The 20,424-nt window shown below is 47.7% G+C and overlaps 1 protein-coding gene across 1 annotated transcript in view; it reads right to left on the reverse strand.

Moving 5' to 3' along the window:
- LOC130211060 (calsyntenin-2-like) overlaps positions 1 to 20,424 on the reverse strand; it is a 147,477-nt gene that overhangs the window by 8,268 nt on the left and 118,785 nt on the right. Inside the window, exons 8-11 of the mRNA XM_056441661.1 lie at positions 17,061 to 17,182; positions 6,648 to 6,810; positions 2,025 to 2,191; positions 807 to 955 (exon numbers count right to left, since the gene is read on the reverse strand). Coding sequence (XP_056297636.1) covers positions 807 to 955; positions 2,025 to 2,191; positions 6,648 to 6,810; positions 17,061 to 17,182 — 601 coding nt within the window. The remainder of the gene's footprint in view (positions 1 to 806; positions 956 to 2,024; positions 2,192 to 6,647; positions 6,811 to 17,060; positions 17,183 to 20,424) is intronic.

The raw sequence follows: 20,424 nt of genomic DNA on the forward strand, positions 1-20,424 counted from the left end.
GTTATCTCCGGCGGCGCCGGCGCCGCGCGGCCTGGAGCCGGTCCAACTTCATCAGAGAGGGAATACGACGGGGGGCCGGGGCGCAGCAAGGATTAGTAACGCTTACTTTATTTATTTATGATGTAATGTTCTCCACGCAGTGATCACCGTTATTAGTCCTCAGCAACAAGGAAATGTAATTTAATTTAGAATTAATTAACATCGCTGTTTATTTAAGAGGAGGTGATACGATGTGGGGGAGGGGGGGGGAGGAGGGAATTCTTAATATTATTATAATATTTTTCTTCTACTGGAGTAGAAGACTCTTCTACACACAGATTAAAAACAAGCCGCCAGGGGAGGATGTTTCTCTCTCTCTCTCCCTCTCTCCCTCTCTCTCTCTCCCTCTCGTTTGCTCGTCTCTCTGGCAGAATGATTAAAACATGACATGAAAATGTAAGAAACGGGCCCCAGTGGCGACGGCAAACAGAAAAAAATGGTTTATTGAAGGAAAAAGAAAGTGACAGCAGAGGAAAGGAGGAACACCCAGAGAGAGAGAGAGAGAGAGAGAGAGAGATTTATACATCAGTCAGGCTGTGATATCCTCGTGTCGTCTTAATACTTAACAGAAGTGTCAATGTGCGTTAACGCTGCTTCTGTTGGAAGAGGAGGAGAGGAGACAAGAGGAGACGAGAGGAGGGGAAGCGTATGCAGGGTGGTGTAAAATATGAAAAAGTAAAAAAACAGGTGGCGAGGGGGAGAGAAGAGGGTGATGGGGGAGAGAAGGGGGAGAGAAGGGGGAGAGACGGGGGAGGCGGCGTACGTACTGCACGGCGGTGGCGATGTGCAGCCGCCGGATGCCCGACGTGGGGAACTGCCGAGAGTTGATGTAGGAGACTTTCCTCACGGCGGCGTCCATGTTCTCCAAGTCCTCGCCCTCCATCACCAGGATGGACTGAGCGGGGTTGAAGTGGAACTACAGGAAGAGAAAACAAACAACAACAACAACAACAACAGAGCCGTTAGATGGGGAGAGAGAGAGACCGGAGACACTGTTTCCCTATGAGACGCTCCAGATGTGTCCTGATAGGACGAGAGAGACTCGGGGGAGGGAGAGAGAGAAAAAGGGGGCGTGGCCAAATGAACCTGCAGCTTTAATGGCCGTGCGTCCATCACCAATAAAAACAAGCCACAATTCAAAAAGGTAAAGACATCGGGACGTCCTGATTCGGCTGTGTGAGCGAATCAGGGAGGAATCTTGTGACCCGACATGACCCCTAAGGCGAGAGGCTAGGAAACACTCCCCCGAGGTTTGAGCTCCTGCTTCCTTTACGGAGGGTTTAGTGCTCGCCCCTTTCCTTAAACGGCCTCCCGGCAGCGTGGCGATACGGGACGCCGACTCCTCCCTCCCCCCTCCCTCCCTCGCCTCTGTCAGTTACACCCTTCCCACCTTCCCTTCCCTCTCATCTCCTGTCCTCTTGTCACTGTACTCGCCGTCCTCCCTCCCTCCCTCCCTCCCTCCTTCCCTCCCCTTCCCACGTTCATTCTCCTCCGGCTAAACGGCGTCCTCGAGCCTCCCCCCGGTGGACGAGTGTGAGGCAGGTGAGAAGAGAAAATGAAATTGCTTTCAAGAGATAAACTACAGCGGGCCCTCCGAGATGACCTCCCTCTCTCTCTCTCTCTCATCCTCATACCACCTTGTCCCCTCAAAAGGATGGCATGGATCTCTTTGTGGACCACAGCACAAAGGGGGGAGGAGGGGTATACTACAAAAGAGTGAAGAGAGAGAGAGAGAGAGAGAGAGAAAAAGACTTGAAAGGGACCAGAGGACGGGCGAGTTGGGGGGCCTCGGCTTTTAGTGTAGACGGATCCCGATCTGCCCCCAGGAAGTGGATTTAAAGGGACAGTTCACCATTTCGGGATCTGCTTTTTCTTCGCCTCAAGCAGCCGGTTAGCTTAGCTTAGCGTAGCTTAGCATTAAAATAACACCCCGTGCCAGCAGCTCCGAGGCTCAGTCTGGTCACAACGTGGTCATAACCTCATACCTTGATGCTCTTGTCCAGACTCTCGGGGGAGTTGATGTCCAGGCCCTCTTTGCAGGCCTGCAGACAGGAAATGACCTTCTGACTCTCGATCTTCCCCGGCCGGACGGTCAGTCCCGACAGGCTGCCCCGGAAGTACTGGGTGAACCGCAGCTTGGTCACCTCCCCACCTGCACACGACACACAGGACGCACAGGTAAACAAAGGTCATTTGATAAAGGACCTTTCTGGGGGGGAGGTTGTCCAGTGCAATGGGACACACAGCTTGTACTAATGTACCTTCCTTTCCTTACTTCCTTTCCTCCTACCATTTCCTTCATTCCTTTCCTACCTTCATTGCCTCCCTTTCTTCCTTTCTTACCTTCTACTTTCTTTTCCTAGCTTCCTTGCCTCCTTGCATCCCTTCCTTCCTTTTTCTTTTACCTCCTTTCCTTTCTTTCTTGCCTCTTTGCCTAGCTTCGTTCCTACCTTTCCTACCTCCCTCCCTCCCTTCCTTCTTTCCTTCCTGCCTTCCTTTCTTACCTTCCATGCCTCCTTTCCTTCCTTCCTTTCCTTTCTTGCCTCGTCCCTTCCTTCCTCCCTCGATCCCTCCCTTCCTTTCCTACCATCCTTGCCTCCTTTCCTTCCTTTCTGCCTTCCTATCTTACCTCATGTCCTTCCTTTCTTGCCTAGCTTCCTTCCTAAATGTCCTCCCTCAATTCCTTCCTTTCTTCTTCCCTTCCTTGCCTCCTTTCCTCCTTACCTCCTTTCCTTCCTTACATGCCTCCTTTTCTCCCTTCCTTGTCTTCTTTACTTCCTTCCATGCCTCATTTCCTTCCCTCCTTTCCTTGTCTCATTTACTTCCTTCCTTTCCTCCCTTGCTTGTCTCATTTCCTTCCTTTCTTCCCTACCTTCCGTGGCTCCTTTACTTCCTTAGTCCCTCACACACTGCGACATGGTGGAACCCGATGTGGGTTAGCCCTGAGCTGCAGGCTTCGTGTTCTGTGAAGGAAGCTGCCGTACGAGAGTGATCCAGCCTCGGCGTCGTGAGGTAAGGAAAGGAGTCAAGGCGCCTAGAGTCTGTTCTCTGAACTCCTTAAAGGCCACGAGACGCTAGAGAAGTCTCCCAATTCAATTCAATTCAGTTTATTTGTATAGCCCAATTTCACAAATTACAAATTTGTCTCGGAGTGCTTTACAATCTGTACACAGACATCATCCCCCTGTCAAACCTCACATCGGACCAGGAAAACTCCCAAATAACCCTTCAGGGGAAAAAAGGAAGAAAACCTGCAGGAGAGCAACAGGAGGATCCTTCCTAGGATGACAGAGATGCAATGATGTAATGTGTACAGAAGGAGATTTAGAGCAAAAAATATTTCAATGAATATGACAGAGTGTAGGAAATAGTCTATAGGCATATTCCACGATGGAGACTCTCCACGATCCATCAGGTGGTGGGGCGGGAGGGGAGGGAGGGGAGTCTCAATAGGACAGTACAGGAACAAGTGAGCAGGAATTTATCACCCAGACGACGACCCAGGCAGAAGATAGATTTATATAGCCCATAGGTCCGAAGCTGAGACGAATGACAAAAAGCTTCCTCGGGAAGAAGCAAAGTTAGTAACGAGATGAGAGAGATGAAAATGAGATTATGAAGAGGAGAGAAAAGAAGAGTACCAGTGTATCTCCCTAAAAGCGTCCCCGCCTAGCCCATAGCATATCAGCATATCAAGGGGGGCAAACCTGGGCAACCTGATTCAGCCCTAAAGTCAACAAGAGCCCCTAAGGAAAGGTCTTAAAAACGAGGTGGACTGTGTCTGCTCTCCCGGGTGACTGAGCTGAGTTGGTTCCATAAAAGAGGAGCTTGATAACCAAGGGCTCTGGCCCTCATTCTACTTTTTTAAGACTTCTAGACTACAGTAGTAGTGCATTTAGTGAGCGAGCTCCTAGTGGGCACGTGGTACGAATAAGCTCTTAAGATATACCAAAGCAGGCACCAATCAAGGCTTTGTAGGTTAAGAGAGGAATTTGAAAAGTGATCTTGATTTTTTACTGGGAGCCAGGTGCAGAGCACAGGAGCCAGGAGTGATGTGGAGTGCAGTTTTTTTAGTCTCTGATTTGCAGTATCTGGATCATCTGACTGAGCAGCCTATTATTAGAGCAGCTCACAATAAAGAGTTGCAGTAATCGCTGCTCGAAGTAAGTAATCTGTATCTTTTTTGACAAATGTGATCTTTTTGAAAGATATGTTTTTGAAAGAATGCAGTACGAGAGATTTGCTTTACGAAGGAAATATTAACGTGAGTTAAAAGATCCCAGAGCCCCTCATTAGCAGAAAGGTGACTTCACCTCTACGCGCTCACTCTCTCTCACTCTCCTCCAAAGCGCCGGCAGATTCGTCTCAGAACTCGTGTTACGGGAAATAAAATAAAAACCCGAACTCGTGCGTCCGCCCGGAGAACATCGTTGAAGTGAAAGCGATGTCCGCCGGCAGAGATCCAGATCAGACGCGTCTCTCCATCGACGTGTCGGCCTCTCGTTGGAGGGAGGCGCCGACAAGTGGCTTGTGTTGTGTTTTCAGAACTTTTTGGGGGGAATATATCAATAAGTGACTTTGTGAGCCGGTCCGTTGGAGTCCGGTCGAGCTCCTGCTGGCTGCTCAGATATCTGCTGGTGATCAGATATGTTGCAATCCACTGGAAGAGGATCAGGAACCTGAACGCCTCGCGGCCGACGACCCTCAACCCCTTCTTGACCTCTCCAACTGGATTGAGTTTGATGACCCCTGGATTTAAAATACATGTGACCCCTGACCCAGGGGATCCAGTTGGTGACCGTCTGCTACGTCTCCTTGACCTGAAGCTGGAGGGACCTTTTCCAGGACTTTAAACCAAATTTCCATGACCGAACATCTTGTGAAATCTCGGCGTAGACATGAAAAAGTGAGAAAATGTCGTATTTAAACTAACAATGAGGATTCCAAAGCTTACAGTATAAAACCTTAAATGACTTAAATGAATGAGAGACAATAGTTTAGATTAAAAGAATAAACATGTGTCTTTTCAGTTAAGGTGCGTTCACTTGCAGCGCGGAAAATGTGTCATTACTTTAAACTCAGAGTAAAGGAACATGTGAATATAACACATTTCATGACTTTTCCAAAACTTTGGGAATTCAGTTTTTTCACAGGACTTTTCCAGGCCTAGAAATAACCATTTTACAAATTCCATGACTTTTAAAGGTTTTCCATGACTGTACTAACCCGGCTTACACCCAACAACTTCCAACATCCGCACACACCTTTCTTGACCTTTCCAACTGGATTGAGTTTGATGACCCTCACATGTAACCCTTGACCCAGGGGATCCAGTTGGTGACCGTCTGCTACGTCTCCTTGACCTGGAGCTGGAGGAACCTTCAATCTACACTCTCCAGGGTTCATACACATGTTGACCAACGGGGTTCCCAACACTTTTGGGATCCGGTTGGTGACCGTCTGCTACGTCTCTATTGGACCCTCAATTCGAAACCCCCTTTTGGCTGCCCTCCACCAGACGAGTCAACGCTCGGACCCTCGTTCTGCATGTATAATAACCCGGTGAGGATGTATCTCAGCATCTTGAATCCATCAGGTTGAGTATTCAAGACGGGCTTTCCGGTACCGGGTCATCCATGATGGTTTCTGATGATCAGGACGTACTTCGTGGATTCATTCATATTCATTGACCTGCAGCATTAGTCCCCGGCTTCAGCGTCTATCTCTACCCTCGAGATCCTTTTTTCTGCTATTTCGCCCGAACTCTCGTCTCCTCCATCTCTCGTCACGCTTCGGCCGCCTTGCCTCCTCGGCTCACTTCCCGCTTCCTTCCCTTATTCTGTCCACTCGGCCCCCTCCCTGACAGATGTTATCAATTCAGGCCGTGGCCAGAGGAACCATTACGGGTCCCGGGGAGAGCAGAGGGGGATTAGCGAGACGCCGCGAATGATGCGGGCGATAAAGCCGGCGATCACTCCGCCTCGCCGAGAGGACGCCGCCGTTATTATCTTTTAACCGTGGTGTCGGCGCTATTCGCTCGGTAGATCTTCGCTCTCCCTTTTCCTCGGCTAACGAAATGAAAAGAAGAGCGAGGAATGAGACGGAAGAGGCGTGGGAGAGGAGGACTATTACTGAAGCGGAGAGAGAGAGATCGTTCTTCTTCTTGCATGCTAGATGAGTGAGGATTGCGTTCGCAGGGGGGACGAAGAGGAGGAAGAAGAAGAAGAGGAAGAAGAAAAAGAAGAGGAAGAAGAGGAAGAAAAAGAAGAAGAAGAGGAAGAAGAAGAGGAAACCACCACCACTTCTTTCCCATTGACACCACCACCACCCTTTCCCCATTGACACCACCACCACCCTTTTCCCATTGACACCACCACCACCACCACCTCTTTTCCCATTGACATCCCCACCACCCTTTTTCCATTGACACCACCACCACCACCACCCTTTTCCCATTGACACCACCACCACCACCCTTTTTCCATTGACACCACCACCACCACCACCCTTTTCCCATTGACACCACCACCACCACCCTTTTCCCATTGACACCACCACCCCTTTTCCCATTGCCACCATCGTCCCCAGAGTTGGCTCCGCCCACTCACCTTGCCAGCAGGCGCCGACCGTGAGCTGCAGGTCGATCAGCGAGGGGTGGATGGGCCAGTCGTCCGTCACCAGGTAGGGGTCGTAGGTCACTCCGTCCACGTAGAGGGTCACCACCGGGAACTCCACGTTGATGACGTAGTAATGCCACTCCTTGTCACAGATCTGTGGGCGAGAGGAGGCGCAGGGAGTCATTCACATCCTGAAGGTCTCTGAGCTGATGAGGTTATGTCCCTTTAAATAAAGAGTTAACACTTTAGGAAACTCATGTATTCACGAAGCTTCTCATAAAGTCCCTCCTTCCTTCCTGCCTCCTCCTTCCTTCCCTTCCTCCTTCCCTCCTCCCCTCCTCTTTCCCTCCTTCCCTCCTCCCTTCCCTTCCTCCCTCCTTCCTTCGTCCCTCCCTCCCTCCCTCCTCCTTCCCTCCCTCCTTCCTCTTTCCCTCCCTCCTTCCTTCCTTCCTTCCCTCCCTCCTCTTTCCCTCCTTCCCTCCCTTCGTCCCTCCCTCCCTCCTCCTTCCCTCCCTCCTTCCTCTTTCCCTCCCTCCCTCCCTCCTTCCTTCCTTCCTTGGTGCAACTGGCCTCATGTTGGGTAAGCAGTGTATTAAATAGGGGTGATGATGTGCGTGTCAAATGCATGCTTCCTTTATCCCTAACCCCTTTATCCATAACCCCTTTATCCCTAACCCCTTTATCCCTAACTCCTTTTATTCCTGTTGAGTCCTTCACTCTTAATCATCGACGTTCAGAGCGTTTCTTGGCAGGGCGCTGGCGGCGATGATCGATGGCGGCTCGTGTTATTTCAACCTGCGTCACCCTGAAATCATGCAAACCGCCATATTTCAGTCAGATGTCGTGTCACCTTCACGTAACCATGGGAACACGTTACAATAAACGGCCTTAGATGGCTTCTCGTTCTCTTTTTTGCAGCTTGTGATTTGTAGTGGGGAAAAAACACAAGTTCTGGTTACGTGCAGCTGTAAAACAAGATGGGTCCCCCCCCCCCCCCTGGGCCCCGCTACCCGTTTGACCTCTCTTGACCTCTCTTGACCTCTCCTGACCTCTTGCTGACTGTCTCCGAGTATACATGTCTCTCCCTTTATCTGGTCCTCTTCCTTTATCTGGTCCTCTTCCTTTATCTGGTCCTCTTCCCTTCTTTTTTTTGCAGCTTGTGATTTGTAGAGGAAAAAAAACACAAGTTGTGGTGACTTGCAGTTGGAAAACAAAATGGCTCCCCCCCCCCGCCCCCGGGCCCCGTTACCCGTTTGACCTCTCCTGACCTCTCCTGACCTCTCCTGACCTCTGTCTGTCTCTGAGTATCCATGTCTCTCCCTCCTCTCACGTAACCCAGCCTCCGAACGCTCACCCTCCTCTCCCTCCGCCTCTGACGAAGAGCTCGGCAGACGGCGCCGCTAATCAATCCGGCGGCGGCCGCGAGACGTAAACATCTGGTCGAACCGCGGAGCGCTCCCGGAATCCGATGGCGGGGATCGTTTCGCCGACGCTGTGATGGATCGTGACGGCGTCGCCGTGGGATACGCTTCTCCTTCATCGGTTTGTCTCGTTACTCGAGGGTTCAAAACATCGGCGTCACGCTTTAATCCCTCTGACCTTCACACGCAAGACGGAGCGCCGCCACGAGATCAACGCCGGGTGCTCCTGCCGGACGTCAGTCTGTCTGAGAAACAGAGGTTCCTCGAGGGCTCGACTCTCCTCTCCTCTCATCTTCCCCACAGAGCGAAGACACAAAGACATCGAACGCGGCGCCATTAAACGCCGACTCTTCAAAAAGAAAAAGACAAACTCGACTCCCAGGAAGTGAAAGTTCAGCTCGACTTTCTTTACTTATGAAAAACAACAAAAGGAAACACAAAGTTTTCTCTAATTCCCCCGACCGCGTCTCCTCTCATGAAAAGTGACAGACGGAAGGAAAGAATGAAATAAAGAAGCACGGAAAACAAAAGGAGAGGGAGGAAAACAACCGGAGGACAAAGGAAAGAAAGGCGAGACAGAGAGAGAGAGAGTGAGACAGAGTGTGTGTGTGAGAGAGAGAGAGAGAGGTAAACATCACACATCAAAGATCCTTTTTTCGTCGTCTCTTGGGGCATTCGGGAGAAAAACTAAATTGCTATCTGCCTCCCTCCATCTCCCGCTCTTCTTCTCCTCCTCCTCCTCTCTTTATTCGGTCTCTTCTCTCCTCCTCCTGTCGCTCTATCACAACCGACTGCGGGAGTCGCTGCCTCCAGTCCTTTGGAGTTGAAAGTCTTTAAAGAGATCTGTCACCCGATCCGACCTCACAACTTCAAAACCCAGAGATGGAGGAACACGATAGGAGAGGTAGAAGAGAGAGAGAGAGAGAGGTGAGGCAGGTCGGAGATGAAAGCGAGAGAGAGGAAAAGAGACGACGTAGGGAATTAAAGGATAAAGACTCAAAGAAGAAAAGTGAGGCCTCGTGGAGCAACTTACTGTGGTTGTTGTTGTTGTTGTTCATCACAACAGGGCGAAAGTATCATTAGTGTTATTTTTTATTTAGTTTTGCTTTCGTTATTATTTGTATTTTTCTTTATTTACTTTAGTTTTTTCCTGTTTTTTCAAATGTATATATTTCTATATATATATATAAATATAATAAGGATATATTATATACATATAATAAAGGATATATTATTATATAATAATAAATCCTTTATTATATATTAATATATAATAAAGGATATATTATATATATTAAAGGATATATATACACTAAAGGATATATATATATATATATATATTTATGTATATATATATATATCAAAGGATATATATATATATAGAAATATATATATATTAAAGGATATATATATATATCGAAACCTTTGTTATTGTTGCAAATGTATTATTGGATTATTTGGGAAAGTCGTTTAGGAACTCGTGAAACACGAGGTTATTCACGTGGTTCGGACGTGGAGTGAGGAGAGGGAGGGAAAGATGGAAGAAAGAGGAGGAGGAGGAGGGCCTGCTGGAGGAAGGATCCACAACAGAGATTGATGAGCAAAGGAAACAAGGTGACTTTAAGGAGCGCTGGGGGGAGGAGCCACGGGGAGGAAGGAGAAAGTTCCTCCAGAGGCAGCGAGGAAGGAGTAAACCGGAGTGATTGAATTGGCCGGAGGTTTATTGGATGGACGGGCACCAAGAGGACCTGGAAACCATCATCATCGTAACAAAAAAAGGGACATCACTGTCACCGTCAAGGTCGAGTCAAGGACGTTCAAGTTGACACTGAACTGAGACGTTCACTCTGAGGAGCAACGAGTCTTTATGATGTCACCTTTTTATAGATATTGCAGAATCTGAGGATTTATGTGACGTGAAATGCAGCCTGGAGTCTTCTCAAGGTGCTCCAGCTCCACTGATATGAATAATAGAGCAGCAGACGCTCTGTTGATGTCCTTCACCAACATTCAGATCACTCCCAGATCATCAATGATTCATCAAAGATGCTTTCTAGAGATGCAGGGTGACTTCCTGTTGACGACGACTCGAGGAAAGACACACGGCTCCTTGTGCTGAGGCAGGTCCTCCTGAATCGTCCTTTGACCAGTGGATTTCCATGACTATTCCATGACTTTCCAATGACTATTCCATGATGACTATTCCATATGACTTTCCCATGATTTTTCAATAACTGTTCAATGAGTTTTCCATGACTTGAAACCAAATTATATATATTTACATTAAAGGATATATATATATATATATATATATATTAAAGGATATATATATAAAAATTAAAGGATATATATATGGATATATACATTAAAGGATATATATATACATTAAAGGATATATATATATGGATATATATATATATCTTTTAATATATATATATATAAAACGCAAAATACGGTCAACTCCCGTAATCATGAATTCCCCGTAACCCGCCCGCGTGCAGCTGGCTGAGGGACGGACGTGATTGGTTAAGGTCATATCCGTTGACCTCGGGTGGTTTGGGGTACCGGTACCTCGGCGCTCGAACACCCCGCATGGATGTCAGTGATCGAGGCGTCGTGAACAGAGAGCATGCTGGGTAAAGAGCAGACGAGTTGATCGCCGATGCCGTTGTTGTCTCGCGGCTCGTCGGACGTCAGCGTGAACAAAAGCGCTCGAGTCGCCTCACGCATCATGGCAATAAATCACCGTCGCCATGGAAACCGATCTGTGGTGAGCATCGGCCTGAAAGCCTGTGATTACCACAATAGAAGAAACAATTAGAAGAAAGTGATCGTGGAGGAGCAGGGGACGTGTGTGTGTGTGTGGGATGTATATACAGGCTGTATTGTAGTCATGTCTATGTGTGTGTGTGTGTGTGTGTGTGTGTGTTGGAGAAGTACTTGAAGGTGAATTACCGGCTGGCCAAAGTGACTAATTAGAGCAGCAATTATTCGGCCGCTCCGATGAGTCAACAACCAAATGACCTCACCATAATGATGCCACACACACACACACACACACACACACACACACACACACACGCATCATCGTCTTCTCTCTCTCTTTCTCCATCTCTAATCCCGACCCGACACAAGCCTCCTCCTCTGACCCGGTTCTTAAGAGGCTCGGCGTGGAGCCGCTAACTCGAGAGAACAACCTCCGGCTAACGGAGGCGCGAGTGTCTTTAAGTGGGATTTGTGAGGATCGGCGGCGGCGGCGTCCTCGAAGGTCGAGAGTCTGGAGGTTCAACGTGATCACGCCGTTTAGCCTCGGGGTCAAGCCTCCGCCGGAGGAGGGTCACGGCGTCTTAAAGCCACGGCGCTCAGGTGGAGCGCCAGGTTTTAAAAATCAACAGTCGGTTGAATCGACAAGACGTAATTGAATTAGGGAAGGAGGGAGGGAGAGGAAGGAGGGAAGGGAGGAAGGAGGGAGGGGAGGAGGGAAGGAAGGAAGGAAGGAGGGAGGCAAGGGAAGAGGGAGGGAAGGGAGAAGGGAGGGAGGGAGAGAAGGAGGGAAGGAGGGAGGGAGAGAAGGAAGAATGGAGGGAAGGAGGGAATGAAGGAGGGAGAGAGGGAGAGAAGAAGGGAGGCAAGGAAGGAGGGAGAGAGAGGAAGGAGGGAAGGGAGGAAGGAGGGAGGGAGAGGAAGGAGGGAGGGGAGGAAGGAAGGAAGAAGGGAGGGAAGGAGGGAGGGAGGGAGGGAGAGAAGGAGGGAAGGAGGGAGGGAGAGAAGGAAGAATGGAGGGAAGGAGGGAATGAAGGAGGGAGAGAGGGAGTGAAGGAGGGAGGGAGGCAAGGAAGGAGGGAGAGAGGGAGTGAAGGAGGGAAGGAAGGATGTCTTCATCGTCTGCTCTGGAACACTGAATAACTTCTCGTGGAATGCGTAACATCGTCCCCGGTTACGCTTCGTGCTTTCCTACGCCGCCGCCCCCTGGTGGTGGGCGGTAGTAAGGGCGGGCACCACGGCGCGTGGGAAGCTCTTTAAACTCACGATCTAACGCATGCGTGTCGTTGTTCGCTGCCTCCTGTGTGCGCGTGCGACTTTAGAGGACTGAGACGGGGAGGAAAGGGGGGATGTCAGAGGTGGAGGTGAAGAGTCGGGTAACGGGGAGATGGAGAGAAGACGTCTTGTTGAAGGAGCTGCATCCGTCACACGCCTCCTCCTCCCGACACGCCGACGACAACTTCACCAGCAGCCGTATATATATCAGGCCTCGCCCTCCCCCCCCTCCCCCTCTCTCCGTCTCTATCGCTTCTTCAATTCATCTCTCTTTCTCACCCCCCTTTCCCTCCCTCCCCCTTAAGGTCAGGCTGGGATGTGCACTATAAATCTTCCCTGCAGATCGTGACAGCCGCCCTGGATCCAGGACGAGCCTGGGCCGGTCGGAGGGGAATAACACTTTCTCTCCTAAAAAAAAGAAGAGAAAGTTCCGGGAGTGTTGTTCGGCCGGAAAGTAGAAGACAAATTGGAAAAAAAAGAGAGGGATGAAAAGGGCGAAGGGTTAACGGGACGTGTTGGCTGGGAGTCGCTGAACCTATTTGCTCCAGATTAATATGATGAATGACTTTTACCGCCTTGTGTTCTGTTGTTGGGCCTTTTTCTACACACACACACACACAAACACACACACACAATCACACACACACACAATACAAAAACGATTTGGCATCGGACTCAAATGACCGGAGACTTGAAGCTCGTGGAACTCGAGTCTGGAAACAAATTTAATAGAAAGTGTCACAAAGGACGACTTGAGACGCACAACTCAGACACACACAGTACAGCAGTCTGTCTGAGACACACACACACACATACACACACAGAGACTAACACACACACAGTACAGCAGTCTGTCTGAGACATGCACACACAGATAAACACACACGCACACACACACACACACACTCACACAGAGACTAACACAAACACAGATTAAACACACACACACACACACACACACACACACACAGACTAACACACACAGACTAACACTCACACACACACACATACATTCATACACACACTCACACACATATAGCATACACTCACACACACACATTCTAACACACATACATTCATACACACTCACACACACACACACTCACACTCACATACTAACACACATACATTCATACACACACACACACTCACTCACACACACATACTAACACACACACATTCATACACACACACACTCACATACTAACACACACACATTCATACACACACTCACACTCACACACTCACACACACATACTAACACACATACATTCATACACACACTCACACTCACACACTCACACACACATCCTAACACACACACATTCACACACACACACACACACTCACACACACTCACAGGTAATAGAAACCGTTGCTCCTGCAGCGTGTCGTTTCGTGGCCTCTCTCTCCTCCCCCCTCATAAAGGGGGAGGTCATATTATCCGGCTGGATGGGAGAGAAATAAAAGTGATGGAAAACGGCTCCGGATCGGGAGCGCGGCGGCGATGAAGGCCGCTGCGTTCCTGGAAGGTCGAGCGCTGAGAGGAGATAACGTCCTGTGATGAACGAGCTGCCCGTCGCCACGGTTACGCTGACACACACTATTATTTGGCGTATTCTCTGACTCATCAATCCGTGCATCGTCCGTGTGCCTTGCTCACCAACCACAGCAGATATATATATATACATAAAATAAAGGATGTATTATGTATACACATACATAATATGTATAAATATATATATGATTTTATTTATATATATATAATTAATTTGATTATTTATATTATATATTAATATATATATATAAAATATTAATGCTCATTTCTGACATTTCTTTTCTGTTGTTTCAAATTCCATCTTCACCTCTTTGATCTCTGTCCCCTGAGACAGGTCTCCTTCACCTCCATGTTCTACCTTTTCTTCCCCCTCTCTTTTGCTTTGCCTCTCTCTCTGACTCTCTCTCTTTCCCCCCCCCTCTCTCTCTCATCCCTTCACTTCCTCTCTCTCTTTCTCCCCCTCTCTCATCCCTTCACTCCCTCTCTCCTCTGTCTCTCTCTCTTTCTCCCCCCCTCTCTCTCTCTCATCCCTTCACTTCATCTCTCTCTGTCTCTCTCTCTTTCTCCCCCCTCTCTCATCCCTTCACTCCCTCTCTCTCTACCTTTTTCATCTCTCTGAGCTCATCGATCCACTGTGACACCAGATCCTCCACCTGAATACAAACGAGCCCCCTTTGCATAACACGCCAATCAATATCCCCAAAACCCAGAACCGCCACCGGGTCGAGCGCCGACTGAGAATCCACTGTCCTTTAACTAAATGGGGTCGGCGTGTGTGTGGCGTCCGGAGGGACGCCGGGGTCCACGCCCTCCAGGCGCCGCTGGCGAGCCGTGAGGTACGCACCGAGATGCCAGGGCTGACCCGAGATGCTCCACACACACAGGAGGAGAAAAAACCCTGGGTGACGGCTTAACGGTTCAAAACAGCAGGTGGGGGGGCAGATGGTGGTGTGTGTATGTGTGTGTGTGTGTGTGTGTGTGTGTGTGTGTGTGTGTGTGTGTGTGTGTGTGTGTGTGTGTGTATGTGTGTGCAAAGGGCTCAGACGAGATGAGAGGAGAAGAAGAAGTCTGCATGCGCTTGAAATAGACAGCCAGAAAGAGCTGTCAGTGTGTGTGTGTGTGTGTGTGTGTGTGTGTGTGTGTGCAGGCCTATATTTAGCGGGTTCTTTAGTGGGAGTCATCCATCATTCAGTGCGGCTCCTCCCACGAGGAGAGAAACGCTGTGTGTGAGGAGGTGTGAGACAGACGTCCTCGTTGTCTCACACACAAACACACAAACACACAAACACACAACACACGGCTGGCGGCTGTAAAAAGCCACGAATATATTTAAAAGAATGTCGTATTATTATTATCTTTTCAACATGACAGCATCTGTGACCCGACGCTGAGTATTCTTTATAGCTTCTCTCAGCAGCATAACTGTTTTCAGCTGCGCTCACATGAAAAGTGTTTAAAGGGTTTTATACCCCTCCGCTAGTCTTCTAAGGCGATAACACAATGTACCATCAGAACACTGGAGATGGGCCTCGACACACCTCTGTAGAGACTTCACTAAACACCAGAGAATAGCCATCTACACATTAACTATGTAGAGAGTTATGATTCATTTAATGTTATCTTCATTATAAAAACAGAGCTTTACTTTGAGAAATAACGACATTTCTACGTGACCCCTAACTTTTGAATGGTAGTGTATGCGTTAAGAAGATTGAAGTGTGTGTGGAGCGTTGTCGCCGTGGTGATGGTCCTGAGAGGCAGCCGTCTGGTGTCTCCTCTCTCACGGAGACAGACCTATTACTGTGTTATTACACAAACATTCTCCCCACTTCATGATAATAAAACAACAGGAAGTCATAATCCCATCAGGCAGCCCCTGAATGCCCCGTGCTTTACTAACATGGAGCTTCTGATGACAGCAGGCAACGGCAGCCAGATGCTCGGCATTGTGGGAGATATTTGTTTTGACGACGAAGCCGGCAACCAAAGTTCTCTCTCTCCTCTTAAAGAGACAGCGCTCCACTCTCTTAAAGAGACAGCACCCCCACTCTTAAAGAGACAGCACTCCCCTCTCTTAAAGAGAGAGCGCCCTCCTCTCTTAAAGAGACAGCGCTCCCCTCTCTTAAAGACACAGCGGCCCTCTCTTAAAGAGACAGCGCTCCCCTCTCTGAAGTTTCCTGAACACCTGCGTGAGCCTGAAGGCGATTTACAACTTTTTATTACCCCATCTGATCTCTCTACACACTTCTAATCCATGCAGAGGCTCATTGAGCACCGGCTGAGGCAGGAAAACGGCCCCAGACCGACAGTCTCTCCCTTTTGGGACGCTCGAATGCAACTTAAAGAATATGAAACCGTGCACAAAAGACCTCCTTTTTTCTTTTTTACACGAGCTCATGAGCTCGCGGAGCTTCAATGGAGTCAATAAAACCCTCCGGAGCTCAATCTCTCCTAAACACACCGGATCGGCCCCCGAACACAAAAAGGTCTGACGGCATAACCGCCGAGCCGCTGCTATGAACAGATATACAGCGGGTAAGACTAATACCTGAACACCCCCCCCTCCTTTATGTAGCCACTCGCAATGCCTGATTGGATTATACGAGAAATTAATTGGACTTCTGTTATAAACCAATGTAGAGAGAGAGGAGCGTTCTCCCCGGGCCGAGGGAGGTATTCAGGAGTTCATTTCATTTAAAAAGACATTAGCGGACAAGGAGGTAGTGGTGAGGAGGCGAGGAGACGAGGGAGGGGGGGAGATAGCAACTTAATGAAAGTTTCCTTTAGAGAGAAAAGGATAAAGGATTCAGAAAGTGCTCAGCAAACGTCTACATTAGAACAACTATTGTCCACGGGAGATGTGCGGCGTAGAGTCCGGAGGAAGGTGTCATCACGGGGGGAGTTACATAAATAAGTTAGAGATCAACCGAGACGTCGGCGTAGAATTAACTTTATATTAACTTTATACATCTTTTTATTAACCCTTAAACTTTCTGATCTCCCAACTTATTGTGTTTAAGTTCATCAACTGCCGCATGCGAGGACACCAAGTTAATATGGAGGACATAACATGTCTTAAGTATGAATAAATACATGAATAAATGCATGAATAAATACAGGAATAAACAAATAAATGCTTAATTAAATGTATAAATAAATATATAAATAAATAAATGCTTAAATAAATATATAAATACATAAACACATGTATAAATAAATAAATACATAAATAAATGCTTAAATAAATAAATAAATACAGGAATAAATTAATAAATGCTTTAAATAAATGTATAAATAAATGTATAAAAAACTCAGACAGGTGTGATGGTGACACCTGTCTGAGTCGAGCGGTGTGATGTCACACCTGTCCGTCTCGGCGGCGCTCACCTGCTCCAGCTTCCAGTGGAACTCGGCCGGGCGGAAGGTGTCCACCTGGGTGAAGTCTCTCCTCAGCAGGAACACCAGGCGGCAGTTATGGACGTACAGAGAGTAGTGGTGGCGGTTCATCTCTGTGGAGGAAGGGAGGAGGGAGGGAGGAGGGGAGGGAGGGAAGGAGGGAGAGAATGAGGGAAGGAAGGAGGATGGGAGTGAGTGAGGGAGGGAAAGAAGAGACACCTTTACATCACCGTCAGGTAAAACCAGAAGCGCCCCTGAAGGTCAACCTGAGTCACGGTGACCTCACATGTCTCCTCACATGTCTCCTCACAGTCTCCTCACATCTCTCCTCGCATATGGCGTTCAACTAATCTCGAAGAATCCCGCTTAGTTTGGCGAGATAGTCTTAAAACATATAAGAAGGCCCTCCGTAATGCCAGAGCAGCCTATTACTCATCAGTAATAGAAAAAAATAAGAACAACCCCAGGTTTCTCTTCAGCACTGTAGCCAGGCTGACAGAGAGTCACAGCTCTGTGGAGCCGAGTATTCCTATAGATCTCAGTGGTAATGACTTTATGAACTTCTTTAATGAAAAGATTTTAACTATTAGGGACAAGATTAATATTCTCTTGCCCATAACCAGTGCCAATCTGTCCTCAAGTGGAATGGCCTTGGAAACCGCTGTATGCCCTGGTGTATATTTGAGGGCTTTTCTCCCATCAACCGTGACCAATTATCTTCAACGGTTTCTACTTCGAACACGTCTACCTGTCTCTTGGACCCCATCCCGACGAGGCTGCTTAAAGACGTTTTGCCTTTAATTGGCGGCTCTCTATTAGATATTATCAATGTGTCTCTGCTAACAGGCCACGTACCACACTCCTTCAAGGTGGCTGTTATTAAACCTCTCCTGAAGAAGCCCACTCTGGATCCAGAGGTATTGGCTAACTACAGACCGATCTCTAACCTCCCCTTCCTCTCCAAGATCCTTGAGAAAGTGGTCGCAAATCAGTTGTGCGACTTTCTACATCATAATAGTTTATTTGAGAAATTTCAATCAGGAATTAGAAAACACCACAGCACCGAGACGGCACTGGTGAAAATTACAAATGACCTCTTAATGGCAGCAGATAAAGGACTCCTCTCTGTCCTGGTCTTGTTAGACCTTAGTGCTGCATTCGACACCATTGTTGACCATGACATCCTGTTACAGAGACTGGAGCAGTCGATTGGCATTTCAGGCACGGCACTAATTTGGTTTAAATCCTACTTATCAGATCGATCTCAGTTTGTATTTGTAAACGATGACGCCTCGATAACCACCAACGTTAATCACGGAGTTCCACAAGGTTCTGTGCTTGGACCAATTTTATTTACCTTATACATGCTTCCTTTGGGCAATATTATCAGGAAACACTCCATAAACTTTCATTGTTATGCAGATGATACTCAACTATATTTATCGATAAAACCAGAGGAGAGCAACCAACTCGGTAAAATTCAAGCATGTCTTAAAGACATAAAAACATGGATGACCTGCAACTTCTTGATGTTAAACTCAGACAAAACCGAAGTAATTTTAATCGGCCCTGAGCACCTCAGAGATCAATTATCTGGTGATGTGGATTCTGTAGACGGCATTGCCCTGGCATCCAACACCACTGTAAAGAATCTTGGCGTTATCTTTGATCGGGACTTGTCCTTTAACTCCCGTAAAGCAAATCTCAAGGACTGCATTCTTTCATCTACGTAATATTTCAAAATCAGGCACATCTTGTCTCAAAAGATGCAGAAAAATTGGTTCACGTTCGTTACTTCGAGACTGGATTACTGCAACTCCTTATTATCAGGCTGCTCTAATAAATCTCTTAGGTCCCTCCAGTTGATCCAGAATGCTGCAGCTCATGTTCTCACTAAAACTAAGAAAAGAGATCACATCACTCCTGCACTAGCTGCTCTGCACTGGCTCCCAGTAAAATCAAGAATCACTTTTAAAATTCTTCTCTTAACGTACAAAGCCTTGATTGGTGATGCACCATCATATCTTAAGGAGCTTGTAGTACCATATTGCCCCACTAGAGAGCTACGATCACTAAATGCGGGACTACTTGTAGTTCCTAGAGTCTTAAAAAGTAGAATGGGAGCCAGAGCCTTTAGTTATCAAGCTCCTCTTTTATGGAACCAGCTTCCAATTTCAGTCCGGGAGGCAGACACAGTCACCTCGTTTAAGAGTAGACTTAAGACCTTCCTCTTTGACAGAGCTTATAGTTAGGGCTGAATCAGGTTTGCCCTGGTCCAGCCCCTTGATATGCTGCTATAGGCTTATAGCTGCCGGAGGACTTTTTAGGATGCACTGACTACCTATCTCCTCTTTTTCTCTCCTTAAGGATGAATTTTCATGTCTCAATCACACGTTACTAACTCTGCTTTCTCCCCGGAGTCCTTTTGACTTCACGTCTCATGGGGTCATCGGACCCTATGAGACGGCATAGATCCTATCTGCCTGATGGATCATCGAGGTCTGGGTCGTGGAATTCCTGCTCCTGACTACGCCACTGTCCTGTTGAGACTCCGCCCACTCCTCCTCCCCACCGCCATCTGCCTGATGGATCGTGGAGGTCTCCATCGTGGAATATGCCTACTATGAACTATTCATACACTCCGTCATATTCATTGAATGTATTTTAACTCTAAATCTGTCCTTCTGTACACATTACATCTATTGCACTTGTCCATCCTGGAGAGGGATCCTCCTCTGTTGCTCTCCTGCAGGTTTCTTCCCTTTTTTTCCCCCTGAAGGGTTATTTGGGAGTTTTTCCTGGTCCGATGTGAGGTTTTGGGGCAGGGATGTCTATGTGTACAGATTGTAAAGCACTCCGAGACAAATTTGTAATTTGTGAAATTGGGCTGTACAAATAAACTGAATTGAATTGAAACTGAATTGAATGTCTCCTCACATCTCTCCTCACATGTCTCCTCACATGTCTCCTCATATCTCTCCTCACATGTCTCCTCACATGTCTCCTCACATGTCTCCTCACATGTCTCCTCACATGTCTCTTCACATGTCTCCTCACATGTCTCCTCACATGTCTCCTCACATGTCTCCTCACATGTCTCCTCACATCTCTCCTCACATGTCTCCTCACATCTCTCCTCACATGTCTCCTCACATGTCTCCTCACATCTCTCCTCACATCTCTCCTCACATGTCTCCTCACATGTCTCCTCACATCTCTCCTCACATGTCTCCTCTGGACTCAAAACATGTCGCGATGCAGCTGGATTTGTTACAAAGGATCAAATATAGAGAATAAGATTATATTCTATAGAGAATAAGATTATATTCTATAGAGAATAAGATCAAGAATAATT

The sequence above is a fragment of the Pseudoliparis swirei genome, chromosome 20 (genome assembly GCF_029220125.1).
Source record: "Pseudoliparis swirei isolate HS2019 ecotype Mariana Trench chromosome 20, NWPU_hadal_v1, whole genome shotgun sequence".
Lineage (NCBI taxonomy): Eukaryota > Metazoa > Chordata > Actinopteri > Perciformes > Liparidae > Pseudoliparis > Pseudoliparis swirei.